The sequence below is a fragment of the Erpetoichthys calabaricus genome, chromosome 12 (assembly GCF_900747795.2).
Source record: "Erpetoichthys calabaricus chromosome 12, fErpCal1.3, whole genome shotgun sequence".
In the NCBI taxonomy this organism is placed as follows: domain Eukaryota; kingdom Metazoa; phylum Chordata; class Cladistia; order Polypteriformes; family Polypteridae; genus Erpetoichthys; species Erpetoichthys calabaricus.
In genome coordinates this window covers 6,470,552-6,488,469 of record NC_041405.2, presented here as the reverse complement: position 1 = coordinate 6,488,469, position 17,918 = coordinate 6,470,552, and the positions used below count along the sequence as shown (strand labels likewise).

The 17,918-nt window shown below is 41.0% G+C and overlaps 1 protein-coding gene across 1 annotated transcript; it reads right to left on the bottom strand.

Moving 5' to 3' along the window:
- Positions 1–10,791: 10,791 nt before the first annotated feature.
- LOC114661787 (beta-2-microglobulin-like) lies at positions 10,792–16,489 on the bottom strand. The gene is made up of 4 exons (XM_028814987.2): positions 16,243–16,489; positions 14,487–14,765; positions 14,183–14,225; positions 10,792–11,094 (listed from the first exon to the last, which is right to left on the bottom strand). Exons 1-3 carry the CDS (start codon positions 16,310–16,312, stop codon positions 14,212–14,214), a joined length of 363 nt encoding a protein of 120 aa, XP_028670820.1. The 5' UTR covers positions 16,313–16,489; the 3' UTR covers positions 10,792–11,094; positions 14,183–14,211.
- Between the last annotated feature and the right edge of the window lie 1,429 nt (positions 16,490–17,918).

Genomic DNA, 17,918 nt, shown 5'->3' with positions numbered 1-17,918 from the left:
GTTGTTATTTGTAGCGAATTAATCTCTGTGAATATTACAATAACATAAAAGATAGGTGTCTACAAGAGTTATGCACTTAATATTCAAACATGGCTGTTGAAAGTAAATTACGTAATCCCGACATCTGACGCTTATTTTGCTGTGAATGCCCCTGAAACTCTCCAAAGTTCTCACTTCTCTGATTTGCAGTATAAAACGCTGGAAGTTTGCAAATGGTTTCCTTGCTGAAAACTACAACAATTCATCAATCAATCAATCAATAGATAGATCTAATTATGCAGATCCAGATCGTCTGGATGACTTTTTATTTATGCGGGGACGATTCCAGTTCGGCGCGAAGACGATTCTTCATGTCGTCAGTTCGCACACTTCTCGATGGTCCGGGATTTTTCGGGTGATTTTTCTATGTAATAAACTTAATAAGTTATAGAGTAATGAAACATTGAATAAGCAGATCTGGACCACCTGATTGGGTTGGCACCCTGCCCGGGATTGGTTCCTGCCTTGTGCCCTGTGTTGGCTGGGATTGGCTCCAGCAGACCCCCGTGACCCTGTGTTCGGATTCAGCGGGTTGGAAAATGGATGGATGGATGGATGGACCACCCGATAGATAGATAGATAGATAGATAGATAGATAGATAGATAGATAGATAGATAGATAGATAGATAGATAGATAGATAGATAGATAGACTGTTGCCTTTATAAAGCCTTGTAGAAACAAATACTATTTTTCAGCCTCTCGCTTTATTTTTCTCAGCATACTTGTTAGCTCCACCCCTCACAAATTCCTTTTCATAGAATGTTTTTATGCATTTTATGTATTAACTTATCAAAAATATTTTGAAATCTCTTTGTTTTACAACTATTTGAGTGTATTTTTGCCATTTAGGACCTCAGCAAACAGCTCAACCAATGTGGAATTTTGAAAGGGTATGCTGTCATCCTTCAGAGGTGTCTTTTGGAGATTATTCTTACTATTATTACTAGCTGCGCATACCTGTTTTAAATTTAAAACTGTTTGATACTGATATCTTTTGCACCTGCATATTTCTCCCTGTGTCTTTCCTCATATCCTCATGTGTTTCAATGTCTCTTGCCCGGCGCTTGCTCTCTCGAACCTGTTCCCATTTTGCCTGCTACTCGGACTCTTGTCATTTTTGTGACTCCTCGCTCGCCTCCTGTCTGTTTTTTGATTATCACCAATGGTAGGCAAACCCTCAAGACCCGCTCTACAAACCCCATTCATATTCTCATGGATGCTTCCCATCTTTGAAGGTGATTCAAAGTGCGCCTGTAATTTAGTAACTTTGTTGTTCCTGAAATGCCCTAATTTAACTCCTTTTTACTCATTCGTATACGTTGTATAGGGAAAGTATTGTAATTGTCCAAAAATTTGATGTCAAGGTTTTGATGAATCTCGATGTTTTAGACCTCCCTAATTTTCTCGTTTACGAAGTATGGGGAAAGTATTGGACTCCTCCAAAAATTCCATTTCGAGATTTTGCTGAATCTCGATGTTTTACACCTCCCCGAGTCCGAATATACCATTTTTGGAATGATGTCTGTGTGTCTGTCTGTGTGTGTAAACACGATAACTTACTGTAAGTATGCTTTCACTTAGCTCAACCAAATTTTGCATACATGTATTCGGTACAAAACCTAGACTTCTGTCAACTTGTGGGCTATTTCCGCTAACCTGAAGTGGTTCTTTACCTTTTATTTATGCAGCTGCAGCGTTAGATTTATTCAACTTTACTTTTATATTAATTGTTCAATATTATTAATGTGATTTGATTTGTTGTTGATGGTTCTTTAATGTACATAATATAAAAATATAATCGTTATCTTGCGGTTTACTTCTCAAATATCCATCCCCATATCTGAGTATAAGAGAAAGTTGAAGGGAGACAACTCCCGATTTTGCTATAAAAATGAAAACAATTGTCTCAGTCACGAACTGAACTTCGCACCCCTAAAGAATCGTGTCATCATCACAGCCACTGAGGCACCAAAAGATAACCTGACCAATCAGATTGCTCAGAGGGCCTGGTCACAGACACACACATACATGGACAGTTATGTTTATTATTGTAGTAGACAATTATTATTGTCCTACAAATACATTTGTGAGGATGATGCTAAACTGCTACTACTGATAATAATAATTAAAATCTCTCTATTATAATAAAAAAATAATCCTGGGATGAGACCCGACTTTTTAGCGTGAAACAAGACATGACTTTCTCAGAGAGATACTTTCACGTCCCGCGAGACCACGCCCTGAGCCGGAAATAAAAGACAAAGAGTAGATGACAAAGTAGAACATTGTAAAGAATTCAAAAACATTGGCGTGATACACATGCAGAGCAGGTTAGAGATAATGGAAGTAAGAAAATTCAAAAGTCTCAAAAAAAAAAAATGATAGCAAAGATCACATTAGCGCAAACAAATGGAAATTATTACTCAGTGAAATAACGGAACAGTGAAATGAGATCGAATATATTGTTCAGATTTAAACTTTAAGTCGAAGACTAGTAGATCATCTACTTCGTGTTGCCATCTGGAAAAAGTGAAGAGGCGTATCTGCGAGAATTAAAAGATTGGTTGTTTGGTGAAAATGAAATCCACATACGCGAGCAGCAGAAACGAGAAGTGACTGGCGTGTAGTGCAGGCTGGGGTGGTTGGCGAGCAAAGCGAGCAGGGGGCAAAGCCCCCAAGTAATAATAATAATAATAATAATAATACAAGGAATGTTCACAAAGTTTCCATACTTTTTGTTAAGTCTATTTATTAAGGATTTCAAACACAAATGGCATCACTTTTCTATATTGTCACCTTCGTTTGCGATGCAATTTTCCCATCGTCATGCCAACTTTTTAATGCCCAATTACTCCTCCACCTGCCTTCACCGTTTACAATGAAAATATAAAAGTGGGGAAACTTTTTGATCGTCCCTTGTAATAATAATAATAATAACACTTTACATTTATATGGTGCCCTTTGCCATGCTGTGGACGAAGGTTCAAGGCAAACAGCAGGCAGACAGCAGATATAGAGTAAAAAAGCAATTTCTTTATTCTTGGTGAGCAGACCACTGCAGCCCCTGTCAGCTTGTGTCACTGACTGTTACCAGCAATAGCCCCATCTTGGGGGGGTGAGCTTTATTTTATAACAGAGATTTACATCTTACAATGACAGTCTGTCATAAGACAAGGTTACACACTTCTTTTGGGGGTATTTAGTAATATTACAACACAGTTGTTCAAAACAACTTAAGAAGAAGTGAAAGAACCTATTACTGTTGATTAAACAAAAATCACAGACATTTGGAAAATAAAAATGATTACCAGTTTTCCTGAGTACAGACTATAAGTCAGCAGTTTGATAAAAATGTTGAAAGTTTGTTCTTTCAGCTTTGCATACACACTTAATTTTTTTATATGTAATTGTTATTAATAAACAATTAATCTTTAGTTCATTAGTTTAAGTAAGTCATATTAATAATCAATTAATCCATAGCCTAGTAATACAAACTAGTAGTATACTTATATTGTTAAAATGATTATACAGGCAATGGTTTCCCTCTTTTAACAATCTTAATGCATTCATATGGTTAACACAAAGAACTCTTATACTTGCAAATATATATACATATACATTTTCTTAGCATCAGCTGGTTTGCATAATAATATATTTTCCATCCACCCAAATGCACACAGATAGTAATCATCAAGGCATTTTAGATTTGTTTATCTAAGTACAAAAATAGGTCAAAAGGTCCTCAGTCCAAGATTCTTTGTTCAACTATTATTTAATATATTGATTCACATTTTTTTTATTATTCCACATTCACCCCTTTTTGAACAAAGAATAGTTCAAACAAAACAATCCTGATCGAGGGTGGACTGAGAAAAGGATTGGGGCTGGGAGAGAAGATGCATGCATTCTGTGTGGAGGAAATAAGCTTTAGTTACTGAGGCAGTGAAAAACTTCTGGATAAAATAACGGATTAACAGGATAAGACAACAGCCAATCAAGAGAATAACAGTTAAAGTAACTAAAAGGGAAACAAAAATGGATTTAAACCATCGGCCCCAAGAGCCGAAGGTGGATATAAACCATTCATCAAGAGGGGTATCAATGCCGGAGACGTAAGCCCCTAAAACGTATATACCCGAGTCATGCAAAGAAGGATTTTTCAGCGTTATTACAAGTGGATTACAATTATTTTCCATGCATTTGTCATTATTATGACCCTTAATTATAGAAAAATGAGTCTTAAGTCCATATTGTAGAGCCTTCCAGGGCTGATAACCCCAGTCATATTGTCCTGTATTTGCAAAAACCTCATTCCAATTTCCACGCTCAGATTCACTAGTCAAAAAACTGAAGTCAGATTCATAATAGGTGTAGGTCACACAGACATATTTTTCAGACCACCTCCACAGGGAGCAATGGCGCAAAAGTCAACTTGAAATGAAGCAGTCTCTTCTACTTGGAAAGTCAGTGTGGTAAGGTCCTTATGTTGTTGTTGTCCCAAAGTCAGATGAATAGAAAAGATTAGGACTAAAAGAACTATGAGTTTCATTTTATGCAATGCGATATGTGAATCCAGGCAGAGAGTCCTTCTACTTTAACAGCATGAGGGGTTGATAACAGCACTTGAAACGGTCCTCTCCAGCGAGGTGGTGCCAGTGCTTCCTTCGGGTGTCTCTGACCAGTATCCAGGTTCCCAGGGGAATCTGTGACTCCTTTGGTGGAGGACTGTTTCGCCAAGCCTGGTTAACCTGCTCGTGAACTTCCTTCAGGGATGCTCGGAGACCTGTAAGACTGGAGAGAAGATCATTGTCCACAGTATCCAGATTGACATTTCCAATAACCATGCCTATAGGCATGGGCCGTCCGGTCAGAATTTCGAATGGCGACAGTCCCAACTGCCGGTGTGTCCTCCCTCTCAGTCCCATTAAGGCCAGGGGTAAAGCGTCAGGCCAGGTTAAATTTGTCTGCTCACAGATTTTTGCCAATTTAGATTTTAGTGTGCCATTGCACCTCTCTACAATACCTCCACTTTGGGGATGGTACTTGTAGTAATGATGTACATTTATCTGAGGCCAAGTGGTCAATTCATTTATTACAGAGTTCACAAAATGGGTACCATTATCAGTCTGCAATTTCTGTGGTATTCCCCATCATGGAATGGTTTCTTTTATCAAGGCTTTTGCCACAGTTTTGGCGTCTGCATGTTTGGAAGGGAAAGCTTCCACCCATCGGGAGAACACATCGACAATTACCAAACAGTAACGGTAACCCTTAGACGGTGTTAATTCAATGAAGTCCATTTGGAGATGTTCGAATGGACCCATTGGGTTAGGTGTGACGGCAGGACTTACCTGGGTACCTTTACCTACATTAAATTTTTGACATAATGCACAGCGTCTGCAGAATTGCTCTGCATACGTGGAGAAACCTACGGCTTCCCAATGTGTTTCAACATCTTGAGTCATTGCATCCTTTCCAGCGTGGTCCAGGCCATGTGCGATTTTTGCCATACCTGGGAAAGAAGCCTTTGGGAGAAAAGGTTTGTTATTTTGCTTATGGGTCCAGACCCCATCAGAGAGGGATCCTTCTTTGGACCATTTTCTCTTTTCTCTGTCCGTGGCTGCACTCTGTAAAGAGATAATTTGATTATCAGGGTCTTTGTCATCTTTCTGTTGGAATAAAGAGACTGGTGTGTTATTATATGCTGCCTGTTTAGCAAAGTGATCAGCTAATTCGTTTCCTTTGCTGACAGGATCTTGTTTCCCAGTGTGGGCCTGGCATTTAACTATTGCCAGTTTTGATGGTTTGATTATGGCTTCTAAGAGGGATTCTATTAACTTTTGATGTTGGATGGGCTTGCCAGTACTGGTCTTGTAATTGTTATTAATAAACAATTAATCTTTAGTTCATTAGTTTAAGTAAGTCATATTAATAATCAATTAATCCATAGCCTATTAATACAAACTAGTAATATACTTATATTATTAAAATGATTATACAGTTAATGGTTTCCCTCTTCTGCGGTGGGTTGGCACCCTGCCCGGGATTGATTCCTGCCTTGTACCCGGTGTTGGCTGGGATTGGCTCCAGCAGACCCCCGTGACCCAGTGTTCGGATTCAGTGGGCTGGAAAATGGATGGATGGATGGGTTTCCCTCTTTTAACAATCTTAATGCATTGATATGGTTAACACAAAGAACTCTTATACTTGCAAATATATATACATATACATTTTCTTAGCATCAGCTAGTTTGCATAATAATATATTTTCCATCCACCCAAATGCACACAGATAGTAATCATCAAGGCATTTTATCTAAGTACAAAAATAGGTCAAAACGTCCTCAGTCCAAGATTCTTTGTTCAACTATTATTTAATATATTGATTCAAATTCTAGAAATTTGATTCTGTTCATCTGGACAAAGTTTTTAAGTGGGAGAAATATTTCGAGACTTATCCAAGTCTCTTCCTCAGTCTCAATTGACTGCAGGTTTCCCCAACCTTATAAACAGTACCTTTGCTTATTCACAAAGACTAGCACCATTGACAAAGGGCCAGTTGATCAGTGATATGCAAATTGTCCACTGATTAGTAGACGTGTGAGCCATTCATAGAGGGTTGAGGAATGGCTGCAATCACAGCATTGTAAGATGGCGACAGATGTACCCTTTGGCCCTCTCCTCTGTTCAGAGATGGTCGTTCCTTTTTCACGTAAATGGCCTCCTTGATTCCTCTCTCAAACCAGCGCTCCTCCCTGTCCAGGATGTGCACCTCTTCATCTTTAAAGGAGTGACCACTATCCTGTACATGTAAATAGACTGTGGAGTCCTGGCTTGACGAGGAAGCTCTTCTGTGTTGTGACATGCGCTTAGCCAGTGGCTGCTTGGTTTCCCCGATGTACAATTCACGGCACTCCTCCTGGCACTTAACTGCGTAAACTATGTTACTCTGTTTGTGCCGTGGGACCCGATCCTTGGGATGGACCAATCTTTGGCGTAGCGTGTTTTGGGGTTTGAAAGCCACTGAGACCTGGTGTTTCAAGAAAATGCGCCTCAGCTGTTCCGATACTCCTGACACATACGGGATCACTAAGGGTTTTCGCTTAGGCAGTGGATGTTCTTCCTCTCTCATGAATCGCTTGGAGCGTTCTTTAGGTGTCCTCCCTGCTTTGACAAAGGACCAGCTGGGATATCCACATTTACTCAGGGCCTTTTTGACGTGGTGTTCTTCTGCTTCCCTGGCCTCTGAGTCTGTGGGAATGGTGTTAGCTCTGTGTTGTAGAGTCCTAATGACACCTAGTTTGTGCTCTAGTGGATGGTGAGAGTCAAACCTTAGATACTGGTCCGTATGTGTGGGTTTACGGTACACATCCACTTTCAAATGTCCCCCGTTGACGATGGAAATTTCACAGTCTAAGAAGGCTAGCTTGTTATTTTTCATATCCTCTCTGGTGAACTTGATGTGTTTGTCCACCCTGTTGATGTGGTCTGTGAACTGTGGTACCTCCTGAGATCTGATTTTCACCCAGGTGTCATCCACATATCTGAACCAATGGCTCGGTGGTGTTCCAGGATAGGATGATAGAGCCCTCTTTTCCACTTCTTCCATATATAGATTGGCTACTATAGGTGAAACAGGGGAACCCATGGCACACCCGTGCTTCTGCCTGTAGTACTGGCTTTTGTATATGAAATATGTTGATTGAAGACACAGTTCCAAAAGCAGGCACACTTGGTCTGTGTTGAGAGAGGTTCTTTTAGTGAGCGTGGGGTCATTCTGTATTCAATTGAGACTGATGAAGAGACTTGGATAAGTCTCGAAATATTTCTCCCACTTAAAAACTTTGTCCAGATGAACAGAATCAAATTTCTAGGATTTCCTTACCTGGATTATTGAGCATGCATCGAGACATTGATTCAAATTATTTTTATTATTCCACAATGCTCATATTCTTGAACGGGCACTGTTACTGGGTAAAGCTGCACATTTCACTTTTTTGGTGATTTTTGACCTTTTTATTATCTCACACCTCTTGATAGGGTTAGTCAGCTCACCATCACCACTAATTAACAAATATCCAGATTGTCTACACAGTCCAACATTTTCAAGCCCATGTTAATATTTCATGCTGTCCATGGGTTTGACCCCCTGAGCCGTTTTTGGGGTCTTTCTGTGCGTTTCCCAGTTTTTGCCCCATTGAAGCAGTAACCATTGAGATGTTCTGGTGACGTTTTCTGGGTTTTTCCCGTTTTCGTTGTTTTCTGTCCTCACGGATGTCGCTCCCTATTGTTCTGTAAAGGGTGCTTCAGGGTTGCACTCATCATGTGCACACAGGACAATAAATTCACAAATTTCCCATTTTTTACCATCTGACATCTCAGACAGAAACTTTGTTTTCATGTGACTTTCATGTGGTTTGGTTAATTTCTTTCAAAAGTTGAGGGAAGGCCTCGGTGCATTTTCACTTCTTAATATAATAACACATTTTCTGTCTTTTTCAGGAATTAGAGCTTACAGTATGTAACTGAGCAAAGATGAGACTCGGCATCCTCTGTGGATTGAGTAGACGTGACGTAATGCGATGTGCGGATCAGCAAAGCCATGAGCCTGAAACTGGGTGGGCATCAGCAGGAGGAAATCTCATTACTGAATCCGAGAGATGGCGTACTTAGATATGAAGACAAAGAGATTTCACAGTATTTAGTGTTTTTATTATCATTCCATTACCATGTTGTTGAACACTGATGGATGTGGAGAAATATTTCAAATATTTTAAATTAAAAATTTCACAAAATCATATACAGTTGAATGCAGGAAGCAGAGGGTGATGGTGCGAGGAACCTCATCAGAACTGGCCGATGTTAAGAGTGGTGACCAGCAGGGGGCAGAGCAGGGGCTGCTGCTATTTTTAATATAAATGAATGATTTAGATAGGAATATACTGTAAGTAACAAGCTGGTTAAGTTTGCAGATGATACCAAGATAGGTGGATTAGCAGATAATTTGGAATTCTAAATATCATCACAGAAGGTCTTGAACAGCATACAGGCTCTGGGAGATTTGTGGCAGATGAAATTTAATGTCAGTAAATGTAAAGAATTACACATGGGAAGTAAAAATGTAAGGTTTGAATACACAATGGGTGGTCTGAAAATCGAGAGTCCACCTTGTGAGAAAGACTTAGGAGTTGTAGTGGACTCTAAGCTATCGACTACTAGACGGTATTCAGAAGTCATTAATAAGGCTCACATATAGTGCCTTGATGTGTGGAGTACAAGTCACAGGAGGTCCTGTTAAGTTTTATAACACACTGGTGAGGCTTCATCTGGAGTCCTGGGTGCTGTTTGGGTCTCCAGGCTATAAAAAGGACATAACAGCACAAGAAAAGGGGCACTTCCTTTTCATCTCCACAGTTTGTTGTTGCCTCCACACTGATGAGGTCCATCTTTGTCTCGTCTGTCCACAAGACCTTTTCCCAGAATTTCTGCAGGCTCTTTGAAGTCCTTTTTCACAAACTGTAATCTGGCCATCCTGTTTTTATGGTGTTCATCTAGCATTGTGGCCTCTGTGTTTCTGTTCCTGGAGTCTTCGGCTGATATTCGTCTCTGACACACACACACACACACACACACACATCGGCCCCCTGAAGGCTGAGTCTGAACTTCAAGGCTTTCCATATCCCTGGTGAGAAATGATTACCTAGCCAGAGTGCCACGTCTCACCAGGTATGCACTATGCAATATATCCCTTGGCCTTAGAGGGTAACACCACCACCCTGCTGTGATAGTTCAGATTCCCCCAGAGGCCTTTGAGAAATGTAGTCGCTCTTGGAGTCAGGGTGACCAGGGAGTGCTTGCTGGGACTAATACTCCTGAGGCTAGTTTAAGTAGAACTTCCATCACCTCAGTCAGAAGAACTTGGAGAGGACCAGAGACAACTGGACTTGGAGGTAGTGATGGCAGCAGAAAAGGAAGAAGAAGAAGTAGAAGAAGAAGAAGAAAGGAGGTCAGTAAATTATGGAAAAGTCAGAATGAGACATGGATAAGGAGATTGTAGTTATATACTTCAGCAGATGGCCTCAAAAAGTTAAGCTAAGTCCAGAGGAGCACAGACTCTTTAGTTTTGTTTTTCCTTCTTTTTTGAATTGTGTTCACTCCTTCTGTTAATACTTCCATTGTGGGCTTAATTTCAAGTACTACCTTGTCTTCTAATAACTGTGTCTGGACTGTCAGGGTATAGTTCTTCTTATATGGTCCACATCAAGAAGGTTTTTCAGATATGAATGAACTTATCATCAAAGGCAGATGCCTCCCTTAAGGAAAATACCGTATATTAATAAATTCAGTTTGAAGGACTGGGTTTGTGAGTGGCATGGTGAGAGAATAAGAAGCATTGCTGCTGCTCTGTTGCTGAACCCTGATTGATTTTCCAGCTGCGGAAACCTCTATTGGAAAACTCTATGCAAAAAAAAAGAAATAGCTACCCCTTATAAAAATGGGAATAACTATGGAAGAAGAAGAAGAACTGCCTTCATTTTGAAATTTGCATGTTCTTCCTGAGTGGACACCATTTTCTGGTCTTCCTCTTCAACTCTTAAAACAAGCAGAACGTACCTGACGTGGTGTGAGTGTCACTGAGTGGGGCGCTCTCTGTAGTGTTGGGTCCTGCCTTGCCACAGTGGGTGATGGAACAGACCTTAAACTATGAAACTTGCAACCTTAAACTATTACAAAAAAGTGGGTTATAAAAATTAATGAATGAAATAATTTATTTCTTTACATCTTTTTTGTAACATCAATGATACAGATTTCCCTGCTTCCCATTTTGTTACTGCACTGGAGCAAATCTGACCACCTCAAGTAAACCAGTCTCTAGGCTCTGAGGCCAGCCAACCTGCTAACAAAGTTAGTGACCTCAGATCCATGAGGACAGATGGCATCGACACTAAACAAAGGTGTAGAAAGGGAATGAAAACTGCACACTCCACTTGTCTCTTTCTTCTCTGCTCCAGGCTCCGTATATCCAGTTTGCGCCGACTTGCAGGTTCACCAAACTGAAAGAAAAAATAAATAAATAAAACAGATGAGGATTTGAGCGAGAACAGCAAAGGCGCCGAGCAAGGCCTGAAGGGCACAACTCCCAGCTCCTGCTCACGTGTACCAACAGAGACACTTTTGTAAATGGCTGCCAGAGAGTTCATCATGACTAGCATATCTGAACAATTTTGGAGAATGAGAATCTCTGGGTTAGACATGTGAAGTTGTGCTCTCCTTCATTTTTAAAATGTTTTGGTTTGTGTCACTACTTGTCAGGATATTAAATATCACTGATAGGAACAAATCCAGAAGGTGGAGAGAATGTGGTTGACCACCCAATCTCACCTGCAATAAGAAGACTGACAGATTCTGACTTCTGGGCTGTTGTTGAGGTGAGTGGGAAGACAACATCTGGTTATAGTATAGCAAAGTAGGAAAATCAAAGATAACAAAAGGCACTTTATACAATGAGCAAGATTACAAACATAGATAGATAGATAGATAGATAGATAGATAGATAGATAGATAGATAGATAGATAGATAGATAGATAGATAGATAGATAGATAGATAGATAGATAGATAGATAGATAGATAGAATCCAGAAAGTATTCCCAGCGCTTCGTCACTTTTTCCACATTTTGTTATGTTATAGCCTTATTCCAAAATTGATTAAATTCATTTTTTTCCTCAGAATTCTACACACAACACCCCATAATAACAACGTGAAAAAAGTTTACTTGAGGTTTTTGCAAATTTATTAAAAATAAAAAAAACTGAGAAAGCACATGTACATAAGTATTCACAGCCTTTGCCATGAAGCTCAGAATTGAGCTCAGGTGCATCCTATTTCCCCTGATCATCCTTGAGATGTTTCTGCAGCTTCATTGGAGTCCACCTGTGGTAAATTCAGTTGACTGGACATGATTTGGAAAGGCACACACCTGTCTATAGAAGGTCCCACAGTTGACAGTTCATGTCAGAGCACAAACCAAGCATGAAGTCAAAGGAATTGTCTGTAGACCTCCGAGACAGGATTGTCAAGAGGCACAAATCTGGGGAAGGTTACAAAAAAATTTCTGCTGCTTTGAAGGTCCCAATGAGCACAGTGGCCTCCATCATCCGTAAGTGGAAGAAGTTCGAAACCACCAGGACTCTTCCTAGAGCTGGCCGGCCATCTAAACTGAGTGATTGGGGGAGAAGGGCCTTAGTCAGGGAGGTGACCAAGAACCTGATGGTCACTCTGTCAGAGCTCCAGAGGTCCTCTGTGGAGAGAGGAGAACCTTCCAGAAGGACAACCATCTCTGCAGCAATCCACCAATCAGGCCTGTATGGTAGAGTGGCCAGACGGAAGCCACTCCTTAGTAAAAGGCACATGGCAGCCCGCCTGGAGTTTGCCAAAAGACACCTGAAGGACTCTCAGACCATGAGAAAGAAAATTTTCTGGTCTGATGAGACAAAGATTGAACTCTTTGGTGTGAATGCCAGGCATCACGTTTGGAGGAAACCAGGCACCGTTCATCACCAGGCCAATACCATCCCTACAGTAAAGCATGGTGGTGGCAGCATCATGCTGTGGGGATGTTTTTCAGCAGCAGGAACTGGGAGACTAGTCAGGATAAAGGGAAAGATGACTGCAGCAATGTACAGAGACATCCTGGATGAAAACCTGCTCCAGAGCGCTCTTGACCTCAGACTGGGGTGACGGTTCATCTTTCAGCAGGACAACGACCCTAAGCACACAGCCAAGATATCAAAGGAGTGGCTTCAGGACAACTCTGTGAATGTCCTTGAGTGGCCCAGCCAGAGCCCAGACTTGAATCTGATTGAACATCTCTGGAGAGATCTTAAAATGGCTGTGCACCGACGCTTCCCATCCAACCTGATGGAGCTTGAGAGGTGCTGCAAAGAGGAATGGGCCAAACTGGCCAAGGATAGGTGTGCCAAGCTTGTGGCATCATATTCAACAAGACTTGAGGCTGGAATTGCTGCCAAAGGGGCATCGACAAAGTATGGAGCAAAGGCTGTGAATACTTATGGACATGGGATTTCTCAGTTTTTTTATTTTTAATAAATTTGCAAAAACCTCAAGTAAACTTTTTTCATGTTGTCATTATGGGGTGTTGTGTGTAGAATTCTGAGGAAAAAAATGAATTTAATCCATTTTGGAATAAGGCTGTAACGTAACAAAATGTGGAAAAAGTGATGCGCTGTGAATACTTTCCGGATGCACTATAGATAGAGATCAGGATTATTTTTAGGATTAATTTAACTAGATTCGTATTTTCTAGTCTCCATCCCTGACTCAGTGCCCATTTGGATTCCTATGTGGGGGCTGATGGATGTCACCCCTTGTCACCCATAGCAGGTATCCAGACTTCAACAACTGGTTGGGGGGATTCTCCATGGTGTCCTGAACCGGTGTCCTGACACCCCTTCATGTACATAACACCAACATCATTATCACACCTTCTGCACCCCAGTTGTGGGTACCCCTCAGTGTCCAGAGCACACATCCCTTAACTTTCATAAATGGCTCCCCTTGGTGGCTGCCGATGTCGCCTAATGGATTGACCGGCTCTGTCCTGACTTGCGTTTTTGATAGACTTGCTCTTTGGTCAGACCACCATCCTGACTCTGCCTAAGATGGTCCTTCCACACACAGTCAGGTACTTTTAGAAGACAAGCAACTGAAGCCCCAGACAGGTGACCTCCATTAAACTAATTCTAGGACTTCTAAAGCTATTTACTTGCCCCAGTGATGATTTAGGTGCCTCGTATTAAATTGGGTGAATCGTAATCATCTATTTCGTGTTTTGTATTTTTAATTACCTTACACCGCTTTGTAGAAATTTGTTTTCACTTTGACCTTAAAGGGTGTTTTCCGTTAATAATCAGTGCCAACAAGTTAAAGTCCACTGTGATTCAATTTTGTATAATAAGAAAAATATGAAACTTCTAAGGGGGTGAACACTTTTTATTGGCACTGTAATATTGTCCTCCATTCATATGTAAATATATTAAACAACAATTTTGAAGGTGTTATCTGAAATAGACTGATTGATTGATTTGACACGTGTGTTCATTTCCTGCCCGCCACTCTTACCCATTTTGCCAGTCACCACTTGGTCCATTTTACACTTCAGGATCTGAAATATAGAAAAAAAAAAACAATCTTTATTTCCATGCAGAATCAGAATCGATTTATATCTTTGCTTTAAATCAACCCTAATCCTTCCCCTGCCTGCAGTTTCTCTGAATCTTGTTAATGCCCAATGCCCACAGGATGGCACATATTTAGTCATTCGCTGCATCAGTCTGTACCCTGGGTGGTCAGTCCCTTTGTTATTCTACACCACATCATCCTCTGTCGACCCCAACAATTGCATCTCCTTTCCTCAGGCACTTACCCCAGGTGACCACTTTGGAGTGGTCCAGGCTGCTGTGCTCCACCATGCAGGAGTAGCTGTGCCCTTTCTGCGGCGTGAAGCGGACACTCTGCGTCAGCTGGAATCGCCAGTCCCGGTTGAACTGCAGGTCAGTGGTGGTCGTGTTAGGAATCGGAAATTCGTCCTTCATCAGGTGGATTTTAATATTGGGAGGATGGAACCCGCTGACGTAGCAAATGAGGACATTTTCTTGCCCGTACACTCCCGGGTAGTGGCTGTAAATCTGGACTTTTGGGGCAGCTGAAAAGGGAGAAAGATGCCGTCCTTTAAACGGGATCCTCGAGATCTGCTAAGGCTAGATTAGGTATTTATAAGCATCAGGTGAATGTATTCTTATTCTCACACTCTTAATTAACATTTGCTTCAAGGACACATAAAAATATTTGCATCCAAAATGATGTAATATAAACCAAAGCCAACTCAGAGCAGCGTCTTATTTGACGAGTTTCGTTGGTTTTGATTTGCAACCCCCGCCCCGCCCCTGTGTCGACTCCTCCCTTCACTCCGCCCTCTCTTTTTTTTTTTGCGAGCAGACGCTGAATTGAAATCACGTGATTTCTCGTTATTTCTTTTAGATTCCTGTTATCCCTAGAACGCGCGTGCGCGTGTCCGTCTGGTGAAAATGAAAGTTAAATGGAAATCCCCTTGATTTCTACATAAACAACATGAACCGGTTATGTTGACTGAACAACAGACTCGCCATATGACACCATTGACCATCCTAATCTAAAACAGGCTGTCAGGGGCGGGGCGTAGCACCTGGGGTGCGGGCAGAATCCGCTCTGGACGGGACGCCAAGTTTATCACCCCGGCCAATCTGAGACTCGTCGGTCAACATCACGTACGATGGTCTTGAGTAATAAACCGATGGCCTGGAGACGACTCCACACTCAAACTTGGAGAGTGTACGTCTGGTCATCAGTTAGGCGGCGAGTCAGACCCCGGTGCTGTGACCGTTAGACGCCATAACGACCGAGCAATCCGAAAATGTCTCACTGTCTTTATATGGGAGTCGAATGTTTTTCAGTGAGCGCTAGAATGGGCTTTATCACTTTAAAATAACGAGCCTATAGCGTTAGTCAGTTTGTCAACAGCATGTTCGTGTGTGATAAGGACCCTCACGGGCTCCCGTTGGCCCGCCCATGTATAGTGTGATTCACCGAAACTATTTAAAAAATACGCAGCACAGTATAATGCCATTAAGAAATCAGAAATTCTAAGAGTTAGATGGAAAAAAGTTAAAATGCTGGGACAATCTCAGAATAAGAAAAGTCTGAAGAAATGAAAGAAAAGCGAAAAACGCCCGGTTATCTTCCCGATTCTTACTTCACAACTTTGTCTCATGTTCACCGGGAAAAGGGAACGTTTAGCCCGCTGTACTTCACTCAGGTTCTCACAATCATCTGTCAACAACTTTCATTACTATTACAATTAATACAATATTATTAATTTACACACATTTAAAACACTGTGTCTAATGCGAAGTGAACCGTTTTAAATACGAAAGAAGTCAAATTATAGACGTTCTTTCGAGACGTGTGATGATATATAGTGCATGGAGTAAAGCACCTTGAGCCAGATAGATAGATAGATAGATAGATAGATAGATAGATAGATAGATAGATAGATAGATAGATAGATAGATAGATAGATAGATAGATAATATAAAAATGAAAATGCAAAAACACTATGTAATAGAGAGAGAGAGATGCTTTACCTGTAGAAGCCCCTCCTGCGAGCAGGTGACATAAGAACAAGGTGACAACAAGAAGACGTTTCATGGCCATTTCGGCGTCGCACTATGAAGTTGACGGACGGCTGATCACGCCAGACAAGCACTTCGGAGGTCTCCGGTGTCTTTAGTTTCGAGGCCGCCCGCCTATTCTCTGTTCCCGTTTTCTCGCCCTTCAGGAAATCCCTGTCCGCGTCGGAATGCAGCCGGCACCTACCAACTGCTGCTGGAAGTCCCCGTAAACAACGATAGACTTTGCCAAGGGTTTTTGAATGTCGAAACCGGTTACTTTTATTCTTAATGTTCGCTTTGGGAACAAAATTCAGTTTAATATTCCAAGGGCAATTGGTTTTAATAAAACGTTTTCATCATCCGGATGCTTGGCGGCGCAGAGGTCAGCAGTCGGTTTGAATCACAGTCTGGATATGGTCAGCTATTTGTGGAATTTGCACGTTCTCCCCCCCGATGTTCATAAATTTTCCTCAGTACTCCATTTTTCCTCCCACACACTAAAAACGACCAAGTAAGGTTAATTGATTAAAATCAACAAAGTGATTGCGTCAGTGTACCCCGTGATGGAGTGGCATCCCATGCTAGAAAGATTCCCTCCCGCTTTGAGCCCCAGGCTTGGCACCCCTTCAGCTCAAACTGCATTGCAGGTCTTCTAGGGGTCTGCAGTGAGACTGTGATTACACCTCCTTGTGGCTCGAGCCACATCTTCTATAGACGACGCTGTGTATATAGTTAGACGACCGGTTATCTTTTAAACTTTTAAGATTCTTTTAATTCCACAGAGAAACCACTGAAAAAAAAATAAAGTGGTCGTTCTCTTTATTTATCTAATTTAAGGCAATATTATTTAAAATTATTATGTTCGCTGAGATTAAATATCTTTTCTAGTTACCTTGAATTAAGTCCATTAGTTATCACATTAACAAGATTAAATCGTGTTGATTTAACTTAAAATAAGCAAGTTTTGCATGTGATTAGAGCAGGGGTCTCCAACTCCAGTCCTGGAGAGCTACTGTGGCTGCAGGTTTTCATTCTAACCCTTTTCGTAATTACTGAACAGATTTTTTGCTGCTAATTAACTCTTCGCCAGAATTTTAATTGATGTACAACTTAAGACTAGGCCCCCTTAATTATTTATTTTTTCCTTAATTAGCAACCAAGCAATATTAAGACACAAAATGAACCAACACATGAAAAACAACCTGCGTCCATCACACAATAACTGAAAATAAAGAAGGGTGAAGGTCTCAGTGATGTTGATCTGCTCAGGTCCACAAAACATTTTTTAAAAACAGTTCTGGAGATGTCTGCCATGGCAGAATGAGCGTCATAGAATTAATTAACGGGTTTAATTAGCAACGAGAATTGGCTTCGAATTAAGAAACTGAATGAAGTTTGGAGTTTTAGGCCCCCAACTTAGTTGGTCATCTGTTGGCTCACATCAAATTTAAATGTAGGTGCCGTTTAATGAAAAAGGAATCCATTCAGCGGTCAGTCTCAGGAAAAGTCAATCAAAATAAAGGGAAATAGTTAATTAGCAGCAAAAACTGGTCACTAATTAAGAAAAGAATTAGAATGAAAACTTGCAGTCATAGTAGTTCTCCAGGACTGGAGTTGGAGACCCCTGGATTATAATATATATGCATATG

Excerpts from the sequence above, each read along its gene's own strand:
- LOC114661787 (XM_028814987.2), bottom strand. The coding sequence starts at position 16,312 with ATGGCCATGAAACGTCTTCTTGTTGTCACCTTGTTCTTATGTCACCTG. Across the intron at positions 14,766-16,242 it reads CGCAGGAGGGGCTTCTACAG|CTGCCCCAAAAGTCCAGATT; the intron begins GTAAAGCATCTC and ends CTCCCTTTTCAG.